We start from the raw sequence: 21,229 nt of genomic DNA, 5'->3' as shown, positions 1-21,229 counted from the left end.
TAAATCAGAAACGACCTTCGATCAAAACAAAATGGACACATATCTTAATCAAATTATTCTCCCTAAACTTTCAGAGGATGACGCTAAACAGTTAGAAACACCGATCACACTAGATGAACTTAGGGAGGCCATATCTGAAATGCAAAGTGGTAGGGCTCCTGGAAGAGACGGTATCCCACCAGAAATTTACCTCTCTTGTTGGGACATAATTGGACCCTTATTACTAAATATGATTTTATACTCAGTTAATGAGGGGAACTTCCATAAGAATGACAATATTGCACTCATAACAGTCCTCCTTAAAAAAGACAAAGACCCCACCGAGTGCGGTAGTTATAGACCTTTAAGCCTCCTCGGAACCGATATCAAACTGTACTCTAAGGTATTAGCCATCAGACTACAAAAGCATATGACATCTTTAATTCACCCGGACCAAACTGGATTCATAAGAGGTCGCTTGATCACCGATAACATAAGATGATTACTACACGTACTAGATGCCAATAAGGAAGACAACACACCTAAGGCGATACTGTCCCTGGATGCAATGAAAGCTTTTGACAGGTTGGAATGGTCGTATCTATGGGCAGTATTAGAAAGGATGGGGTTAGGAAAAGGATTCATCGATATGATTAAAGTATTATACAAAGACCCATCGGCCATGATTACAACAGGTACAATCATCTCCAAAATCTTTCCGGTATCACGCTCAGCCAGACAGGGTTGCCCTCTTAGTCCCGGACTATTCGATCTATCATTAGAGCCTTTAGCACAATATATAAGACAATCCCAATCCATAGAACCAATCATAATCAAGGGCACATAACACAAAATTAGTTTATATGCGGACGACGTAATACTGTTCATGCAAAACCCCAACACAGCATTGCCTCATCTTCTCAAGCTGATTGAGGACTTTGGAGATCTATCGGGATTTAGGATAAATTGGCCGAAGTCGGCCTTCCTCCCACTTAAAGGCCAACCTTCACGTTGTATTTTTGTTCAATAAACAATGTGGACTAGGCCAACAGTGACTTTCATGAAGAAAGAAAAAAAAAAGTATTGAAATTGACCCAGTTTTAGCATTTTTATCAAACATTTTGTCTGCCCAACACAATCACCACACACGTGGATATTTTAATCAATGGTTCATAACGTGCGTGTGTAATCTAAATGATCTCGTCACAACAGGTGCAGGGCACCAGGGGGCTCACCAGGGGGCGCTGAGAGTCACACACAGCTAGTGGCAGGCACTGCAGGCAGAGAGCCTTGCTACTACTAGCCGAATGAAAATGTATCTGTTTCACCTAACACTATTGCTCCGTGATTATAGCCATCCATCTATTTGTAAAAGCCACAACCACGTTACCATATTTGTAATAATGTAAATCATTGTGTCGTTGTACATATTGTGTTTATAACGTTAGTAGCTAACATAGCTTAGCTTGGTAGCTATTGTGCTAACAACATATCCCGACATCCGGCTCGCTGGCCGGCATGAACGGCCGACCCAAAATGGTTCTCTCCTCTCTGTACACCCCCGTCCCCACGGGTACCCTGCCGGGGGGCCACGGACGCGACAACGGCGGCAGCCGCAGGGTGCTCGAGCCCGCAAAGGCTAGTGGTACACGATAGCTATGAGCTAACTAATGCTACAGGCTCAAACACCCTACGGCCGCCGCCGTCGCGTCCACAAGCTCCCCGGCAGGACACCCGCGAGGACGGGGGCACACAAAGAGGAGAGAACCACCACACAGGTCTGAGAAGAGGACTCAAACTCCTCTACATGCCCCGATCTCAAATGGTTGACGGCAGTAGACATAATGCTAATGTTAGCCAGCACCATATATCGAGTAGTACTATGACCCGGACGGGCAAGGCATTTCCTGAAGTGACGTCACGGCCGTGCTAGCGTCTGATAAGCTTTTAGATTCGGCTCATTAATATGCACCTGTAGTGACGTCGGCGTTTGATAAGCTTTTTTGATTCGCGCGTGCATGTTATTCGTGCGTGGACCTTTTTAACTCTTTCAGAGTGGCATTTCCGGTGTCAAATGGAAAAAAATAAATAATGAAATTATATACCAATGATGTAAACTACCCATAATTGATCAGTAGGGTTTAACCTGGAGGTTGGGCTTTAACGCCCCTGCAAAAAGAAACATAACCCTCCCAAAAGAGATACAGATGGTAAAACAATTTAGATGTTTGGGAGTTGAGATATTCCCCACCATAAGCCAAACGGTGAAGCACAATTACATAAAAATCCAAAACAAAATCAAATACGACCTTGTCAGGTGGTCGAAACTTAAAAACTCATTACAGGCACGTATATCAATAATCAAGATGGACGTCCTACCTAGAATCAACTTCTTCAGTTCAATGCTACCGTTACCCCCTCCAAAGGGTTACTGGAAAGAATTACACTCCTCCACATACAAATTTATTTGGAATAACAAACCACCACGTATAAAAACCACCGCACAGAGAAACAAAGCAGACGCAGGTATGGCATTTCCAGATTTCTACCACTACTTTAAGGCGTACACTTTAAGACCACTAACAACATGGTTTGATCCCCAAGCATTAGTATCCTGGAGAAATTTAGAAGAAAATATAGTAGCTCCACATAAGCTGAAGGGCATAGTATACACCAAATTACCAATTAAGCAATGCGAATGGAAATTTGGCCCCATAATCACTCATGCGATCCGGATATGGCGCGAAACACAAAAAAAATATTCTACCCTACATAAATGGCATAATCATACTCCCTTATTCAATAACAATGCACTCTGGATAGAAAAACAACCTATAAGATTCCCTAGATGGGAAAAGCAAGACATACACTCATTAGGAGACGTCTTCAATAAACAGGGTTTTTGTAGTTTCAATGAAATACGCAAAAAATGTAATCTCGCCAAGTCCACATATTACATTTACGCACAGCTATTGGCATGTTTGAAGGCTCACGGTGTTCCATTAAATATACCAATTGTACACCACAGATACCACAAATTCTTCTATGAAAGAGAGACATCAAGAGGTTTTGTTTCAGATTTTTATGATCAATTACTAACGTCCTCATATGAAACCCTCCACCTAGACTCCGTCTGGAGGAGGGATATACCAGACCTGGAAAGTGATTTTGATTGGCAAGAAGCCTGGGCAAATATTCGATTCACATCAAGGAACCCGGACCATCAACAAATCAATCTTAACTATATTCACAGGACATACTTGACTCCTATAAGACTGAAAAAATGGGTCTTATACAAGACTCCAAATGCTCCTTATGTACAAATGGGGACGAGGGGACATTTATGCATATGTACTGGGACTGCCCACCAGTTAAGATATTCTGGAAAGAGGTGACCCAACAACTATCAAACCTCTTAAATTGGAATATACCTGTACACCCCTCTGTACTACTGCTGAATGATGTTTTTGAGTGTGCAGTACATCCACAGCTAAAGAGATTGGTTTTATCGGGTATCACAGTGGCTAAAAAGCTGATAGCATCACGATGGTTCCAACCGGAAAAAATTTGCCGAAAGGTCTGGATTATTACATATCTCGATGTGATCTATTAAGAAATATCTATAGCTAGAATTTTGGGTCTCAATGAATCCAAAATGACATTGTGGTTAGAAGTGGTGGAGAAAATAAAAGCTAGCATATAATGGTAATGTCTGGTTAGGAGCGAGGGAAAATGGATGGATTATCCAATGGGGGGTCCGGAAGGGGGGGGTACGAGCTGGAGCATATGTGTGTAGGTTTTTAGATAACAGGTATTAGGGGTATATCCTATATAAGACAATTAACTAAAATGTGATTTCATTGGATGTGCACTGACAACTAATGCTTGTATATCTTATCGTGTGTTGTCATGTTTGTTTATGTGTTTGTTTAAAAAATAATACAAAAATAAAATACAAAAAAATTATCTAATACTATAAATAGTATAATAATAATATAATATAATAATAATTTGAAAGGCAATATTTATACTCCAACCAGCGTTTCCGTTAGCCGGTAATTACCGGTATTTGTCCGGCAAAATCTCTTGAAGTCCGACATATTTAATTTCTCCGGTCTTAATGTCCGGTGAAAATAATTCCCTGAGTCTAAGCACAATTTGATTATTTGAATTGTATTAAAATAGGCTAAAATTAAATAGCCTATGCGATGAACGAAACGATCATTACATTTGTTTCCTCGTTGCTTCTAATAATGACAACGACGTTGTCAGCGAGAGCTTTAAAAACGTAGGTCTCGGTTCGCTTCATCGGACCAAACGCGAACCAAATATAGGAAGTGATTATTATTACCACTGCTCGCAGCACTCACTGCAAAACAAGCACACTGCATCTAATCTCTCTATCTATCTATCTATCTATCTCTCTATCTATCTATCTATCTATCTATCTATCTATCTATCTATCTATCTATGTCTGTGCATCTTGGGAAGAAGGAAGAAAAAACGCGGCTTATTATTATTACCGAGGCGCGCGGCTTATTATATTATTAAAACGGCTACTTGTGGGCACTCATAAAAACACCGTGGTCTACAAGTTGTTTAGCGAGTGAATGAATGAATGAAAACTTTATTTAACAGATTGCAGAATGGGTACAATACAGTACGGCTCAATACATACAATTGTTAAGGGGATGCAGACCTGAGAAAGACGTTTGTCTTGTTTCCATCAGGGTCCCCCCCCCGAGAGGATGGTGGTAATGTGCTTCAATAGAACAATGGATCAATGCCATGTCAAAACTCGGCTCCGCTGATCTGGGCTCCGCAGTACACACACAGACACACACACACGCGCGCGCGCACACACAGGATCGCAGCCACACACATTTCCACTGTCCAATAGACAAGCGCCCTTTTCGACCGCGTGACATTGAGGTGGAGAGAGTAGTCACGCAAACCACGATAATGTTGCCGTTGTTCTGCGGAATCCTACTCTCTCTGCTTTCTCAGTTCTTCGCTTGATATAATTAATACAAATGTCCAATATAACGGAATTCGTTAGCTCATAAAAATGTGATTATAACAGACTGCTGTTTAGTGTCGGACCGACTGCCACATACGCGGTCTATTTTATTTCAAGTCAGCAGCAGCACGGAGACGGAGTATCGAGGGACTTATTTTATTTGGAATATATTAATGACTGTATACGCAAAAGTAGCCTAGTTTTAAGTAATAATATTATAAATCTACATGCCTTGAGGATGACATTCTTTATATAGCCTGCCTATCTCAATTGTTTTAAAGCTCAATAAACTATGACCGGAATTAATCTCATTTGTCCGGTAGTTGAAATCTTGCAGGTCACGGAGACCGGCAAAAATTTTTTCTAACGGAAACCCTGACTCCAACAGAGAACAAACCGTTTATTTCTACATACCTTCGTTCCTGCGCAATCCCAGGCTAAAAAGCGCCCCGTTTCAAAATAATCCAGGCTCGTTTCGTAGAACGCGAGATATTGCGTGTTTCGTCCGCAGCATGCGCAGTTCGTGCTTGTTGCTCATCTGACACCTATATTACTTCCAGGTCAAAGGTAACATGACCATACTCACAAAGCCACCATGGGGGGCGCTACATAACAATAACACATTAGATTGCTCTAGAATGAGATGATTAAATTCAAAATGAACATTTATTACAAGACAACATGAAATATAAAGGAAATCACACCACATAAGGACAGTATACATCACAACAATTTAAATAAATAACGTTAGTTGGCTCTGGCGGCGACTACCGCGGCGCGGTGAACAGATAACGTTTGACTTTAGTATTTTTATGATTTACTGGGCGGCTAGGTGGTGTAGTGGGCAAGGCACTCGCCACCAGTGTGGAGACGCTAGGATTCGCGTGTTCGAATCCAGCTCTCCACATTGTTTTCAGTTTAGCTGGTCGTCCGCAGTAATACACATTGGCCGTATTACGGGGAGGGAAAACTGAAGGGTGGGGATCGAACGTTGTGAACAAGCGACTCCTACAAGTCGGTTGGTGCGCCTGCGCAGTAGAATCAGGAAGTGTCGGGGGCAGCGTGAGCCTCCCACGCGTTACTCCTCGACACTGAGAGATCGAGCTGCGCAGGTGAAAAGATACGACTGCTGTTACCTCAAGTACCGGAGGGGACTTGTGCTATGTATGACTTAGTCCACATTGCAGCCGGCTTGTGGGAGGCAAGAAACAGCGTTCGTGACAGGGGAGGGTTGAATTGGATGATACGAAAATTGGGATGGGAGAAAAATATAGAAAAATGGGAGAAAAAGTGGATCAAAAAAAAATAAGTATTTTTATGATTTACCAGAAGTGCTGAGTCCAACGTAGTCTGGTGAAAACCTTATGGATGGATCGTCACCTTTTGTCCTCTTCATAATAATCTCCAATAGTTCGATCCACGCGATCGCCATTGCCGAGGCAGTTTGCTGGCTACTGTGGCCAGAGAGCAATCCCCCCCCCCCCCCCACACAGGAAACTAGGCCAGATGTACTCAAAAGGTAGGCGAGACTACCACCTGTCGGGATTCGATCATCATTTATTTCAATTGTAATTATCTCAGGGTTACCAGGATCACACACAAGGTCCACAAGTTGGCTCTGGAGTGCTCTGGCGGTGCGGTGAACAGATAACGTTACATCCTCGGCCGGTTTGACTTTAGTATTTTTATGATATGACACACAAGGTCAGGGGGACTGTTTAATATCATAATAACTTGTTTTTGGCGTACAACGCATTAAGTTATACAGTTCGGAAGTCTTGTTTCTTGAAGGTGAAGTCAAAGGTATCTAAAAAAATCTTACTGTCATGCACTTGTCCTAATAAACAAACCTACACTGTAGCACTCAACACTTTGATGAACATTGTTACTCAGCTGATAGAGTTGTACCCTTCCTGATGACTTGTTGTACAGAACTTGTAAGTCGCTTTGGATAAAAGTGTTTCAGCTAAATGACTAAATGTAAACATTTAAATTTAAATGTGAAGTCTTGTTTCTTGAGGTGGAGTCTTGTTTCTTGAAGGTGAAGTCTTGTTTCTTGAAAGTGGAGTCTTGTTTCTTCAAGTCTTGTTTTTTGAAGGTGAAGTTTTGTTTCTTGAAGGTGGAGTCTTGTTTCTTGAAGGTGGAGTCTTGTTTCTTGAAGGTGAAGTCTTGTTTCTTGAAGGTGGAGTCTTGTTTCTTGAAGGTGACATCTTGTTTCTTGAAGGTGGAGTCTTGTTTCTTGAAGGTGAAGTCTTGTTTCTTGAAGGTGGACTCTTGTTTCTTGAAGGTGAACGCTTGTTTCTTGAAGGTGAACTCTTGTTTCTTGAAGGTGGAGTCTTGTTTCTTGAAGGTGACGTCTTGTTTCTTGAAGGTGAAGTCTTATTTCTTGAAGGTGAAGTCTTGTTTCTTGAAGGTGAAGTCTTGTTTCTTGAAGGTGAAGTCTTGTTTCTTGAAGGTGAAGTCTTGTTTCTTGAAGGTGACGTCTTGTTTCTTGAAGGTGAAGTCTTGTTTCTTGAAGGTGACGTCTTGTTTCTTGAAGGTGAAGTCTTATTTCTTGAAGGTGATGTCTTGTTTCTTGAAGGTGAACTCTTGTTTCTTGAAGGTGGAGTCTTGTTTCTTGAAGGTGACGTCATCCATCACCCTCAACATAGGGGCCCCCCAGGGCTGTGTTCTGAGTCCCCTCCTCTACTCCCTGTACACACACGACTGTGTGGCTCAGCGGAGTAGCAATACAATCATCAAATTTGCTGACGACACAGTGGTGGTGGGCCTGATCTCTGCCAACGACGAGCGGGCCTACCTGGAAGAGGTCAAGGTCCTGGCGGGATGGTGCCAGGAAAACAGCCTCTCCCTGAACGTCAGCAAAACAAAGGAGATGATTGTGGACTTCAGGAGGTCGGGGGTCAAGGACTACAGCCCCCTCAGCATCGACGGGGCACCGGTTGAGAGAGTCAACAGCTTTAAGTACCTCGGAGCCTACATATCCGAGGACTTGACATGGACCACACACATTGACAGTGTTGTGAAGAAGGCACGACAACGCCTCTACTTCCTCAGGCGCCTAAGGAAGTTCCAAGTCAGCCAGAAGATCCTTAAGAACTTCTACTCATGTACAATAGAGAGCATCTTGACCGGCAACATCACCTCCTGGTTTGGGAATAGCACTGCACAAGACCGAAGCAGACTACAAAGAGTGACACGTTCAGCCGAACGCACAATTGGAGGGGGGCTCCCCACCCTCCAGAACATTTACAACAAGCGTTGCAAGGGCAAGGCTAAGAGAATCATTAAAGACTCCAGTCACCCGAACAACTGCCTCTTTGAACTGCTGCGGTCAGGCAAGCGATACCGGAGTCTCAAGGCGAGCACAGAAAGACTCAGAAGAAGCTTCTATCCCCAGGCCATCAGGCTGCTAAACGAACAATGAATGAACACTACACAACAACAACCACCAAACGCACATAGCACACACATCCACACGCACACACTCACTTTAAACAAACACACTGTAGCACCCACTCCACACACTTTATAGCACACACCCACTTTAAACAAACACACTGTAGCACCCACTCCCCACACTTTATATTTATGGATGAAGGATTGCACTACAACTCGTACACCTTACTGTAAATTGTACCTAAAATTGTACCTCATCCCATTTCTGCTTTGCACTAGATAGTACTGTACATTAGTACACTGCATAGTATTGTGTATTGTATATTATATGGTAACTCAGAACATTGTACATATGTCTATACCGAACACTGTGACCTCATTTTTCTTCTTCTAAATTCATGCTATATTATGTTATTATGTTATTTGATACTATCTTGTCTAGCACAGTCTCTGGAGCGTAACAGTAAGAAGCATTTTGTATGAAAGTATTCTGTACTTCTGTATGACAACTATTAAAGAACTTGAACTTGTTTCTTGAAGGTGAAGTCTTATTTCTTGAAGGTGAACTCTTGTTTCTTGAAGGTGGAGTCTTGTTTCTTGAAGGTGGAGTCTTATTTCTTGAAGGTGACGTCTTGTTTCTTGAAGGTGAACTCTTGTTTCTTGAAGGTGGAGTCTTGTTTCTTGAAGGTGGAGTCTTGTTTCTTGAAGGTGAACTCTTGTTTCTTGAAGGTGGAGTCTTGTTTCTTGAAGGTGGAGTCTTGTTTCTTGAAGGTGGAGTCTTGTTTCTTGAAGGTGGAGTCTTGTTGGTGGAGTCTTGTTTCTTGAAGGTGGAGTCTTGTTTCTTGAAGGTGAACTCTTGTTTCTTGAAGTCTTGTTTCTTCAAGGTGGAGTCTTGTTTCTTGAAGGTGGAGTCTTGTTTCTTGAAGGTGGAGTCTTGTTTCTTGAAGGTGAACTTTTGTTTCTTGTTTCTTGAAGGTGAAGTCTTGTTTCTTGAAGTCTTGTTTCTTGAAAGTGAACTTTTGTTTCTTGAAGTCTTGTTTCTTGAAGGTGACGTCTTGTTTCTTGAAAGTGAACTCTTGTTTCTTCAAGGTGAAGTCTTGTTTCTTGAAGTCTTGTTTCTTGAAGGTGACGTCTTGTGTCTTGAAGGTTTTCAAGGTTTTATGGAGTGCCACCATGTTGTCCATGGATACAGCCCAGCCAGGATGCACAGCTGCTATTTATTGACCACAAAAGCAATGTCTCTAAAACCCCAACAGGCAGTAAAACTGATATCCGTGACGATCTGCTTCTTCCTCAGGGCGCCCTCGGCGGAGCGGAGCCTGGCAGGAGCCGTCTGTCCGGGAGTCCCCTGCATATCAGCGCCTGGTGAACTCCGATAGTGATGACAGTCCGTCAGGCGGGGGCCGTCGTAGGGCGACCAACTGGGGCAACCTGATGGGCATCATAAGTGATGATGGGGACAGTGGTTAGCAGCCACTCGGGTTCCTGCAAACAGCCACGGGTTCCCTGGACTGGGGCTTTACCGACAACATCTTACCGGGTTCAAACGATGGTTCCACTTTCTAACAAAAACAGCCCTAGTACCAACTGTAATGTTTCTTTCACCATTTTAAATTTCAGAAGGTCTCCAAACGAAGACTACACTATTTGCAATGTCAAATTATTATGTCGCCATATTTGGCTTCCTTTTAAAAAACGAAACTTGACCTTATGAACGCTCTTAAGAGGGGCGATCTTCTGGAGCGTCCGCCGGCTCTGACGGATGCAGTGATTGTATCAGAGTATCAGAAGTCCGAACGCTGAAACATGCTCAGAGGAGAAGGTCACTAGATCTGACGCCGGTCTTCATAGATAAAGTCACTAAGAGCGTCTGAAGTCTCTGAACCTAGTGACTGGGTTGGCAACACTGGTCTGCTTGATCGCACTCCATCTTGACGTGGGTCGATGTATCATGCGCTCTCTGCTCCACGTTGGTAAACTCTGTGGTTCTTTATGACAATGTGTTTCTTTTCTAAGTTAGTGGAGGAGGTTCTGTATTGGTGTAAAGTTTAAACTGTGTTGTCCTTTTATGACAATGTTTTTTTGTGTGTTTCTAAATTGTTAAATGGTTTGAATGTTGATTCGAGGTTGAAATACCTAGTTTAGGAACTAGGTTTTGAATAATTTGTTATGAATGATTCAGTATGGCCCTATCCCGGACGCGTGTTGCTTTTTAACAGCGCAGCAGTGCAAGAATGTGACAATTTGACCATGTGACCGCGGCAACGCGGGAGAGCGGCAGTGCGGAAATAGGCTGTCTCTAAGACAAACTCTAACCTTAACCAGCCCCTTAACAGCGCCTAAACTTAACCGTTCTAACCTTAACCAACTCCGAAACAATGCCTAACCTTAACCTTAACCTTAACCATGCCTAACCTTAACCATAGAAAGAATATTGCCATTCTCTAAGACAAACTCTAACCTTAACCAGCTCCTTAACAGCGCCTAAACTTAACCGTTCTAACCTTAACCAACTCCGAAACAATGCCTAACCTTAACCTTAACCTTAACCATGCCTAACCTTAACCGGCGAAAGAATACACGTTAAAAAAAAAATCACGTTAAAAAAAAAAAATTCATGGGATTCGAACTCGTCAACAACGAACCGCAGGACCGCAGGACCGCTGCTCTGCCAGGTGAGCTGAAGCGCCGAATGAAAATCATGGCGCCGGTTACCTAATTCCGCTCGCGCTCTGCCGCTCCGCTCGCTCTGCCGCTCCGCTCGCTCTGCCGCTCTGCTCTGCGGTTGCCGCGCCTGCCGCGGGGCATGGCGCAGCCAATCAGGGAAAACGCGGAAGCAAAAGCAGCACTGCTGCGCTGTTATTAAGCAATAGGCATCCCGGACGTTGTTTGACCTATTTTAATGTTTGATTCTGACCCAGGTAGGTACGTTTCTGTGCTTTGGATGAGACGTTAAACCGAAGTTCTGACTGGATTCGGTCATTAAAGAACCCAGGGCGTCTATCGCAAGGAGTAGGGGGTTCCTGCACAGATTCTATTTGTCTTTGGTCAAGTATTTTAATGTTTCTTTCACCTGTTTGTCAATTTATTTGGTAAATCCTTAAAGGAACACGGCAACATTATTGGAAATGCACTTACTCTACTACTAGTACTCTATCTTGTCTGACTGGAGAAAACAGTTGGCACATTTCCCATAATGTTGGCATGTTCCTTTAATTAATGTTTGTGTGTGAGAGATGAGAACATTTAATAAACAAACATTTGTACTTTCCAGAATAATCTGCTGTGTGATATGTATATTGAAAATGTTTACAACTTTAATAATGTGAGTGCAGAAATTGGTCAGCATTATTCTTGTTTTTTTTATGAATGCTCCTATTTATAAAATATTGCAGATGCTCAATGAGCTCTGAACAATTCAAATGAACAATTAAAATGTATAAACATTAACATATTAACACATGAACTTTCACCCACTGATAACAGTTCAGTAGTAATAATAAACTTTATTTATATAGCACCTTTCAGACAAGGATTGCTGTTCAAAGTGTTTTCCTAATAAAACAGGCAGCAAGAGCAATACATAGCACAAATATAAATAGCAGCATGATACAAAATAAAAGCGGCATATCGGAACCTAACGTTCCAATAGGCTTCTTGAATTATTGTAATCTCGTTACAAAATCATGAACAATAAAATAAATACTATAAAATAGTGCATGATAAATTAGTAGTCCAAGTCATTTAAGTGCAGTGATAAAGGCATACAATTAATCAAATGCTTTGATAAAAAGATTTTAAGCTACCTTTTAACACTTTCAATGCCAACGACGAGATACCTCGTTTGTTCATGCCGACCGTTCATTGCCAACGACGAGAGATCTAATTTTTTTTATTAGCAATTTGAATTCATATTTCATCAATCTAGACTCACGTTAGTGCTGCAAACTCTCTGAGCTCCATTGGGAAAATACCACCCCCTATAGTCTCTCCCTGTGGTACTGCACCCCTTTGGAATGGATTGAATGAAACGCATGGTAAAAAAAAAATCCTGCTTCCTCATTTTACTTCTCGGGCAAGTCACCCGAGAGGATCGGATTCATTGTGGACCATCAGAACGGCGTGGAATACATATTTCCAGTACCCAGCGTTGGATCAATAAACACGATCGATATTTGGAATGGCGATCAGGAATTGGAATAATCTTTTTGGAGAACATCTGATCTGAGGTAAGGAATCTATTTTACCAGTCTTAGGATAATCAGACCTTTTTTCACAGAGATATCAACGTGTGCCCTATGTGTGTGTGTGCGTGTGTGTGTGCTGATCAGGAAATGAGAATCGATTTTTCAGCTAGCTTCTATAGCGTGCATACGTACACATTATACTATCGATAATCTAGCGTTTATTTGAAAACGATTCATAAATAGGCCGAAAAATGACAAAGTGTTGTGTATTCTAGAATATTCCAGTAAAGGGCGATTATCACAGAATCTTAATATTTTCCAGAAACAAAAAAAAACAAGCGTTTTTCAAAATGGTATAAAACGGAAATTAACCGATTAAAAAGCAATCCGTTTCGACAATGTTGACTGCAAACAAGTCATTGATAAGCGACGGCCAGATTAGACACATAGCCATAATTTAAGACATAGTTTATGCGTTTGCAAATATGAGAGCTCTAAGGGGGGTAAGGCGCAGCGCATGGTTGGCAATGAAAGTGTTAAAAATGTCTAGCGTGTTGGCAGGACAGGAAGCAGCTAGGACAAGAAGTCAGTGTGGACCAGCTAGGACAGGAAGTCAGTGTAGAGCAGCTAGGACAGGAAGTCAGTGTAGAGCAGCTAGGACAGGAAGTCAGTGTAGAGCAGCTAGGACAGGAAGTCAGTGTAGAGCAGCTAGGACAGGAAGTCAGTGTAGAGCAGCTAGGACAGGAAGTCAGTGTAGAGAAGCTAGGACGCGTGAACACTTAAGGCAACTAACATGTGCTCTGATTGGCCAGCGCTCTCCTTCGTGAATCCCAGCAGCTCTACGCACCGAGCGTAGAACGAAAACAGAAAGCCGCCATCTTTGATTTCATTTGCAGCAGGAACGCAGCAGGAACAAGTGCAATAAACAAAAAAGGATACAGTCGCTGTGTATTCTGCCTCATTTATTGATGAGTATTCTGCCTCATTTATTGATGAATAGGAAGTACTTGAGGTCGTTGTTAAATACGTGTGTGTTTCTGTATGACAACTAATAAAGAAACTTGAACACACACGCACACATACACGCACGTGCACACACACCACACTTTCACCATTCCCTTCTGATTGTACTGAGAACATCAACCCCCTCATCATTACTTTACTGTCGGTAGCACAACCAAGGGTGCACACCTGGGGGTGCTACTGTACATTCATTCATACATACATTTTATATATTTATTATGGTTGTGGGTTTTATTGGTGTTGCTGTTTGGTAGGTTAATGAAAACATTTGTGTATATAGTGTAGGACACGTAATGACGTGCTGCGTGGCACCTGTGTGAAGCCTGGTGTGTTCAAGTTTCTTTAATAGTTGTCATACAGAAGTACAGAATACTTTTATACAAAATGCTTCTTACTGTTACGCTCCAGGGACTGTGCTAGACAAAAGATAAGTATAAAATAAGTATAGCAGTATAAAATAGAGGTCACGTACGTAGACACATGTGTTCAGTCTGTACATATGTAACATGTACAATGTTCAATGCAGAGTAGAAGTAACTGAGTTACCATACAATATACTATATAGTGCAAAGCAGAAATGGGATGAGGTACAATTTAGGTACAATTTACAGTAAGGTGTAATGAGGTATGGGTTGTAGTGCAAATTCTTTACCAATCAATATAAAGTGTGTTTAGGTGTTCTAAAGTGTGGAGAGTGGGTGCTGCAGTGTGTTGTTTGTTTAAAGTGAGTGTGTGGTTGTTGTATAGTGTTATTGTTGGTGTGAGGCTGTCGGTGTTCATGAGGGCTGCGGGGCCCAGGGGAGTCGCTCTTCACCGGCTCAGTTACAGTGAAGGTAACCTAGTGAAGCTCCGTAAGTGTTTTGTTTGTCTTTATTATAATGAGTTAATTTGGAACTCATTTGATATTCTAGGAATCTAGGTAGTATAGTGTATTTCTGTTGTGTTATTTCGATTATGTCACTTTTTTGTAAAACAATGTCACCTCTCTGCACCGCGGGAGACCGGCAAATAAAATAACACCAAGATCATTTTCCCGACCACGCAATTGATTTGGGAGTTTTGAGGAGTTGGAGAAAGAACCCCCGCCACAACAAGGTTGTTTAATATCATATAAACGACCAGAATAATCTGCTGCTAAAGCTGATCTGAAGCCAGTGCAGGGCTGTTGACACTGGGTCGTCTGGACGCTGCAGCATTCTGTATTAACTGGTGCTCATATGAATTGATGGGACTGCATTACAATAATGAATTATGCTAGTTGTAACTGAGGGGTACAATTCCCTGACTGTATTGATAAGTATGGTATCATTAAACCACTACCGCTTTATGTACTTTAACTACTGGCCATACAGTACACGATATCTAAATATGATGAACACTTTCCTACAATGAAATCGGGTCCACACAAAGGTAATAATCAAATATTTAATATATAGCAAAAGGTACATATAACATTCACTATTACGTTTATGATTTGAATGCACTTGTAAGGCAAATGAGTACTCGTAGGCAAATCAACACTGAATGTCCAATCTCTGGTTACGCAGGAAGCAAGTATACAACCTGGCTCTTAGGGAATTATAACGATGGCACACTTAATGATTATAGCTGGATATACTGTAGGGGTCCTCCCGGTTGTAAGCCGGTAGGGGGGGTAGGAGAGCCGTCGGCCGTATCCCGTCTGGTCAACGATGTCTAGGGAGACTTCACGTACAGAAGACAGTGCAGTAGAATCTTGATCCACAGATGAATACACCTTGGCTCTCTTGTAGGCTGTAGCTGTAGCTCCACAGTGAAGAAGAAGCGAGGCGACCTCAGTCTGGTCTGAGCGCCGTCTCACCTTGACTCCTCTCGGGGTAAATCCAACACTCACCGGTGCTGGCGATTATCCGCTCCACAAATCAAAGTACCAAAGCAAATATATATTCCATGCCGCATAGGGCTCAGCAGTCGTCAGGTAGGTAATCCAATGTACAGGTCCACTCGGTCCTCGCCTAGAACTCCTCGGATGAAAGCACCACGTGTGGTCTGCCCAACCTGGTTAAGACTCTAGATAACACGAGGAAGCGACGGGGATGCTGCTCACTTTAGAACTCTAACCGCACGATGCACCATACATAATAGACTATTATTACTTAATAGAAATACGGTGCCAAACTCTGACAATTCAGCTATTAATTCGCACGAGGTCTCAATGCTATTCTAAGGCCAAACAGGCCATACTACACCGCACGCGGTATCGTGGGGTGAGGCTTCACGTTCTGTTACTTAGTTGGGTAGAAGGGTAAAGGACTAAGGGATAAGAGGACTTCTACATTTACTTGCGCCATATTTATATGCACGGTGAACAAATAGTGCCACTCTCTTTTCGGTAGCCGTATTCCTGCGCGGAGCCGGGGCTAGTAGGGACATGTTTCGTCGGTACCATTGAACTTGGCTCAAGGGGCTGGTCCCCTGGCGCCAGGTCCTTGTCCAATAAGAGAATGAACTATTATGGGCTAGTAGACTAAAGGGATATTCCGTGTATATGTACAAGGAATATACAGGGGATATCAAACGATATACAAATACTATTCAACATATATCCATAAATAAATATATATATTCGGTTTAATCTGATCCTTCACAACACTAGTTATAAACATGTGAGCAGTTATCAGTGTCTTGCTCAAGAACACTTCGACACGCTGCCAGGAGGACCTGGAATCTAACCGGGAACCTTCCAATTACCAGACGACCTGCTCTACCTCCTGAGTCGCAGCCGCACCATTATAATGCTGTATGGGCATCAAAGTTATCACTGTCCAAGATTACACTTGTGTTTATAGTTTCTTAGGATCCAAGATTATATATAGGTAGTGTCATCCACTCCTCCTTATTGAGTTGAGGAGGTTGTGTGTCATCATCCACTCCTCCTTATTGAGTTGAAGAGGTTGTGTGTCATCATCCACTCCTCCTTATTGAGTTGAAGAGGTTGTGTGTCATCATCCACTCCTCCTTATTGAGTTGAGGAGGTTGTGTGTCATCATCCACTCCTCATTGAGTTGAAGAGGTTGTGTGTCATCATCCACTCCTCCTTATTGAGTTGAAGAGGTTGTGTGTCATCATCCACTCCTCCTTATTGAGTTGAGGAGGTTGTGTGTCATCATCCACTCCTCCTTATTGAGTTGAAGAGGTTGTGTGTCATCATCCACTCCTCCTTATTGAGTTGAAGAGGTTGTGTGTCATCATCCACTCCTCCTTATTGAGTTGAAGAGGTTGTGTGTCATCATCCACTCCTCCTTATTGAGTTGAAGAGGTTGTGTGTCATCATCCACTCCTCCTTATTGAGTTGAAGAGGTTGTGTGTCATCATCCACTCCTCCTTATTGAGTTGAAGAGGTTGTGTGTCATCATCCACTCCTCCTTATTGAGTTGAAGAGGTTGTTGTGTCATCATCCACTCCTCCTTATTGAGTTGAAGAGGTTGTGTGTCATCATCCACTCCTCCTTATTGAGTTGAAGAGGTTGTGTGTCATCATCCACTCCTCCTTATTGAGTTGAAGAGGTTGTGTGTCATCATCCACTCCTCCTTATTGAGTTGAAGAGGTTGTTGTGTCATCATCCACTCCTCCTCATTGAGTTGAAGAGGTTGTGTGTCATCATCCACTCCTCCTTATTGAGTTGAAGAGGTTGTGTGTCATCATCCACTCCTCCTTATTGAGTTGAAGAGGTTGTTGTGTCATCATCCACTCCTCCTTATTGAGTTGAAGAGGTTGTGTGTCATCATCCACTCCTCCTTATTGAGTTGAAGAGGTTGTGTGTCATCATCCACTCCTCCTTATTGAGTTGAAGAGGTTGTGTGTCATCATCCACTCCTCCTTATTGAGTTGAAGAGGTTGTTGTGTCATCATCCACTCCTCCTCATTGAGTTGAAGAGGTTGTGTGTCATCATCCACTTCGCTTGTTTGTATTTGTATAATATTCCTTTTGTATTCCTTTAAACCAGTCACAGAATAGTGTCAGACAGGAAGGGGAGGAGTATTCTGACTGAAATAGTTGGCCAATGGCAGCTTATACCCACAGTCTATATCCTGTGACTTGATGTCAGGATATATTGATCAGAGAATCATTGGGACTGAGATCATCTGACGTTACGGAAACTAATTCAGTGTTTACAGATCCAATGCATTTCTGGATAAAATGGTGTGGTATGACGGATACAACAATTATTATAATATTTTTTTGTAATGTGCGGCTAGGTGGTGTAGTGGGCAAGGCGCTCGCCACCAATGCAGGAGACGCTGGGTTCGAGCCCAGCTCTCCGCATTGCTACCAGCTTGGCTGGTCATTCATACTAACACAATTGGCAGTGTTAGGGGTGGGAAAGCTGATGGGTGGGGATCGGACGTTGTGGACAGCGACTCCTACAGGTCGGTTGGTGCGCCTGCGCAGCAGAATCAGGAAGCGACGGGGGCGGCGTGACCCTCCCACGCAGACCCCCGTCGCTGAGAGATCGCGCTGTGCAGGTGAAAAGATGCGACGGCTGCTTCCTCGAGTACCGGAGGGGACACGTGATGCAAGGCTTAGTCCACATTACAGCCGGCTTGTGGGAGGCATGGCCAAACAGCGTTTGAGACAGGGGAGGGTAGAATTGGCCGATATAAAAATTGGGATGGGAGAAAAATAGAAAATGGGAGAAAAAAGTAGACCAAAAATATATATATATTTTTTTTATATATAAAAATTATATGAATGTCATATTTTACATTTATTGACTATTTGTTTTATGAATGCATGTGTACAAAATGTATCTGTTTAGATACTTTATTGGAAAAAGAAAAAAAAGGGCAAAAAAAAAATATAGATCGAGAGTACAGCTAAAACTATTATTTTAGTAGGCCTATTCGTGTTTGACTTGTATGTAGCTAGTTGTATATATTTTCTTAATGTATGTTTCTTATACTTCTCCGGTGATTGTTGATCAAGTATCCTTAATTATCACTTATCAAATCCAGGTCGAATCATCGAACCCCTTGTTTTTATTTTTTGGTCAAAGCTAGCCCCACTCCGAACCAATAGGGGGCAGTAATGCGACCACCGTAAGGGTCCGTGACGAAGAAGACGTTGACATTGCCATGCTTTCCTCGGTGACTCGTCTCCTCTAGTGTCAGTAGCCTCCAGCTACATGTGAGAGCCGTGTCTGGTGTCTGGCGTCTCTGGTCTCCGTGTGCAGCTGCAGCTGTCAGGTGCGGCGTGGTGAGTGTGTGAATGAATGAACATTGTATTAACAGATTGCAGAATGGGTACAATACAGTACGGCTCAATACTAACAATTGTTAAGGGGATGCAGACCTGAGAAAGACTTTTGTCTTGTTTACATCAGGGTCCCCCATTTTCAATTCATAGTGACATTTATGACATACACAACATACATGACATTTATGGCTTAGGGACATACAGGTATTTAGTACTGTTACATTTGTGACATAAATATGATATGCAAATATACAGTACTGTGTTACCCATAGATCCTGACAGAGAATACATATGATGGGGAGGGGACTGTACATTAGGAGGGGGTGGGTGGGTGGGAGAGAAATATATACATACGGTGGGGAGGAGACTGTCTATTAGCACTTTGATTACCGGCCATTAACATGGTAAAACATGGTTGAATGCCAGCACCCACTTCAGTGATAGCGTTGTGAACGCATAATCTCTGTCTTAAATTATGGCTATGTGTCTAATCTGCCCATCGTCTATCAATGACTTGTTTGCAGTCAACATTGTCGAAACGGATTGTTTTTTAATCGCTTCATTGCCGTTTTATAGCATTTTGAAAAGCCCTCGTTTTCAAGGAAAATATAAAGATTCCGTGATAAACAGCGTTTACTGGAATATTCTGGAATACACAAACACGTTGTCATTTTCCGGCCTATTTATGAATCGTTTTCAAATAAATGCTAGATTATCGATAGTATATGTGTACTTATGCACGCTATAGAATCGGGCTGAAAAATCGATTATCTCATTTCCTGATCGCTCGCACAGCCACACAGCCACACACACACACACATAGGGCAAACGCTGATATATAGGTGAAAACAGCTCTGATTATCCCAAGACTGGTCAAATAGATTCCTTACCTTAGATCAGATGTTATCCAAAAAGATTATTCCAATTCCTGATCGCCATTCCAAATATCGATCACGCTTATTGATTACAGTGTTGGGTACTGTAAATGCATAATCCACACGTTTTCCAGGCCGGCGAGCACAATGGATTCTTCAGTTGGCCTTGACGGAAAAGTAAAATGAGGAAACTGGCCGCGTCTATGTTTTAGGCAACTGGCTTGTCCTTCCGCGTTCCCGTTTTGCGCTCTGATTGGCCACGCACGTTTCTGGTCATGTGACATGTGCGCCCAATAGCGTGACGAGCTGTGTCTTCTTTGCCCATTTCCGCGTCGAACAGCTTGCAAACTACCTGGCGTTCTATCGCCATGCTCTAAGACAAACTCTAACCTTACCCAACTTCGAAAGAGTGCCTAAGCTTAACCGTGCAAAAACTTGCCGTCCCACGATTGGCGCACATGTCACATGACCAGAAACGTGCGTGGCCAATCAGCGCAAAACGGGAACGCGGAAGGACAAGCCAGTTGCCTAAAGTATAGAGGCAAACTGCCCCCCCCCCCCCCCCCCCCCCTTCAGCAGTCTAAAGTAATGGGGTGCAGTACCACAGAGAGAGACAATAGGGGGCGGTATCTTCCCAATTGAGCTCAGAGAGAGTCTGCAACACTAACCTGAGGCTCGATTGATGAAATATGAATTAAAATCGCCAATAAAAAAAAACGACAAACAAACGCTATATAGCGTTGGCAGGCACTCAAAGGTCGGCATGAACTAACGCCAAAAAGCATGGCTGGCATTCAAAGTGTTAGGGGGGGGGGGGGGTTTGGACATTTACAGGGGCCAGTTTCGAATTGCAGCCTCCCGTAGGTGCTTTTTAAGAGCGGTTTTGAATGTGGGTAGGGATTCACATTCCTTTACAGCTTTGGGTAGGGCGTTCCACATTGATGTGGCATAATTGCGAAACGTGTTTAGTCCCTTGTTTGAGCCCAATCTGGGTTTAACATGATTTGTTGAGCTCCCTCTGGTGTTGTGGTCATGGTATTCACTGACCTTTGGGAAGTATTTTGACATGTACATGGGTACCTTAGTCATATAGTGTATCTTGTAGACCAGGCCCATTGCAAGTTGCTGTACTCTGTCGTCTACTCTAACCCATCCTAGGTAGTCAAAGTGGGCAGGGGTGAGGTGCAGTAAGGTCAAGTAGTAGTGACCGTCTGACCAGTTTGTTTTGAGATGTTTGTAATTTTGTTTTTAGCGCCTTTGAGGTTCTTTGGTACCATGAGGTGCAAGCATAGTCGTAGTACCCTTGAATGAGTGCTCCTGCCAGAGTCTTCAGGGTATTCTTGTTTACCAGAGAGTAGGGCTGGGCGATATGACCAAAAACGTTATCGCGATAAAATTATAAAATTATTTTCATATAACTCGATATCGATAATTATCGTCGATATAATGTCTGTCAAGTTTAATTAACTTATTATGCCCGGCGCCGATACGCGGGCTGACTTGTTTTGCT

The 21,229-nt window shown here is 42.7% G+C and overlaps 1 protein-coding gene across 2 annotated transcripts in view; it reads left to right on the top strand.

Moving 5' to 3' along the window:
• Nucleotides 1–21,229, top strand: part of LOC311238460 (uncharacterized protein) — a 157,415-nt gene that overhangs the window by 102,412 nt on the left and 33,774 nt on the right. Inside the window, exon 8 of one of the 2 annotated variants that reach the window (XM_084326532.1) lies at nt 9,696–11,620. The exons of the other annotated variant lie outside the window; for it this stretch is intronic. Coding sequence (XP_084182658.1) covers nt 9,696–9,868 — 173 coding nt within the window. The 3' untranslated portion in view covers nt 9,869–11,620. Of the gene's footprint in view, nt 1–9,695; nt 11,621–21,229 lie in introns of those variants that run through there. 2 annotated transcript variants of the gene reach the window in all.

The sequence above is a fragment of the Notolepis coatsorum genome, assembly GCF_963971535.1.
Source record: "Notolepis coatsorum genome assembly, chromosome: 12".
NCBI classification, from domain to species: domain Eukaryota; kingdom Metazoa; phylum Chordata; class Actinopteri; order Aulopiformes; family Paralepididae; genus Notolepis; species Notolepis coatsorum.
Note: the sequence above shows the minus strand (reverse complement) of the source record. Positions and strands in the feature narration are given on the sequence as shown.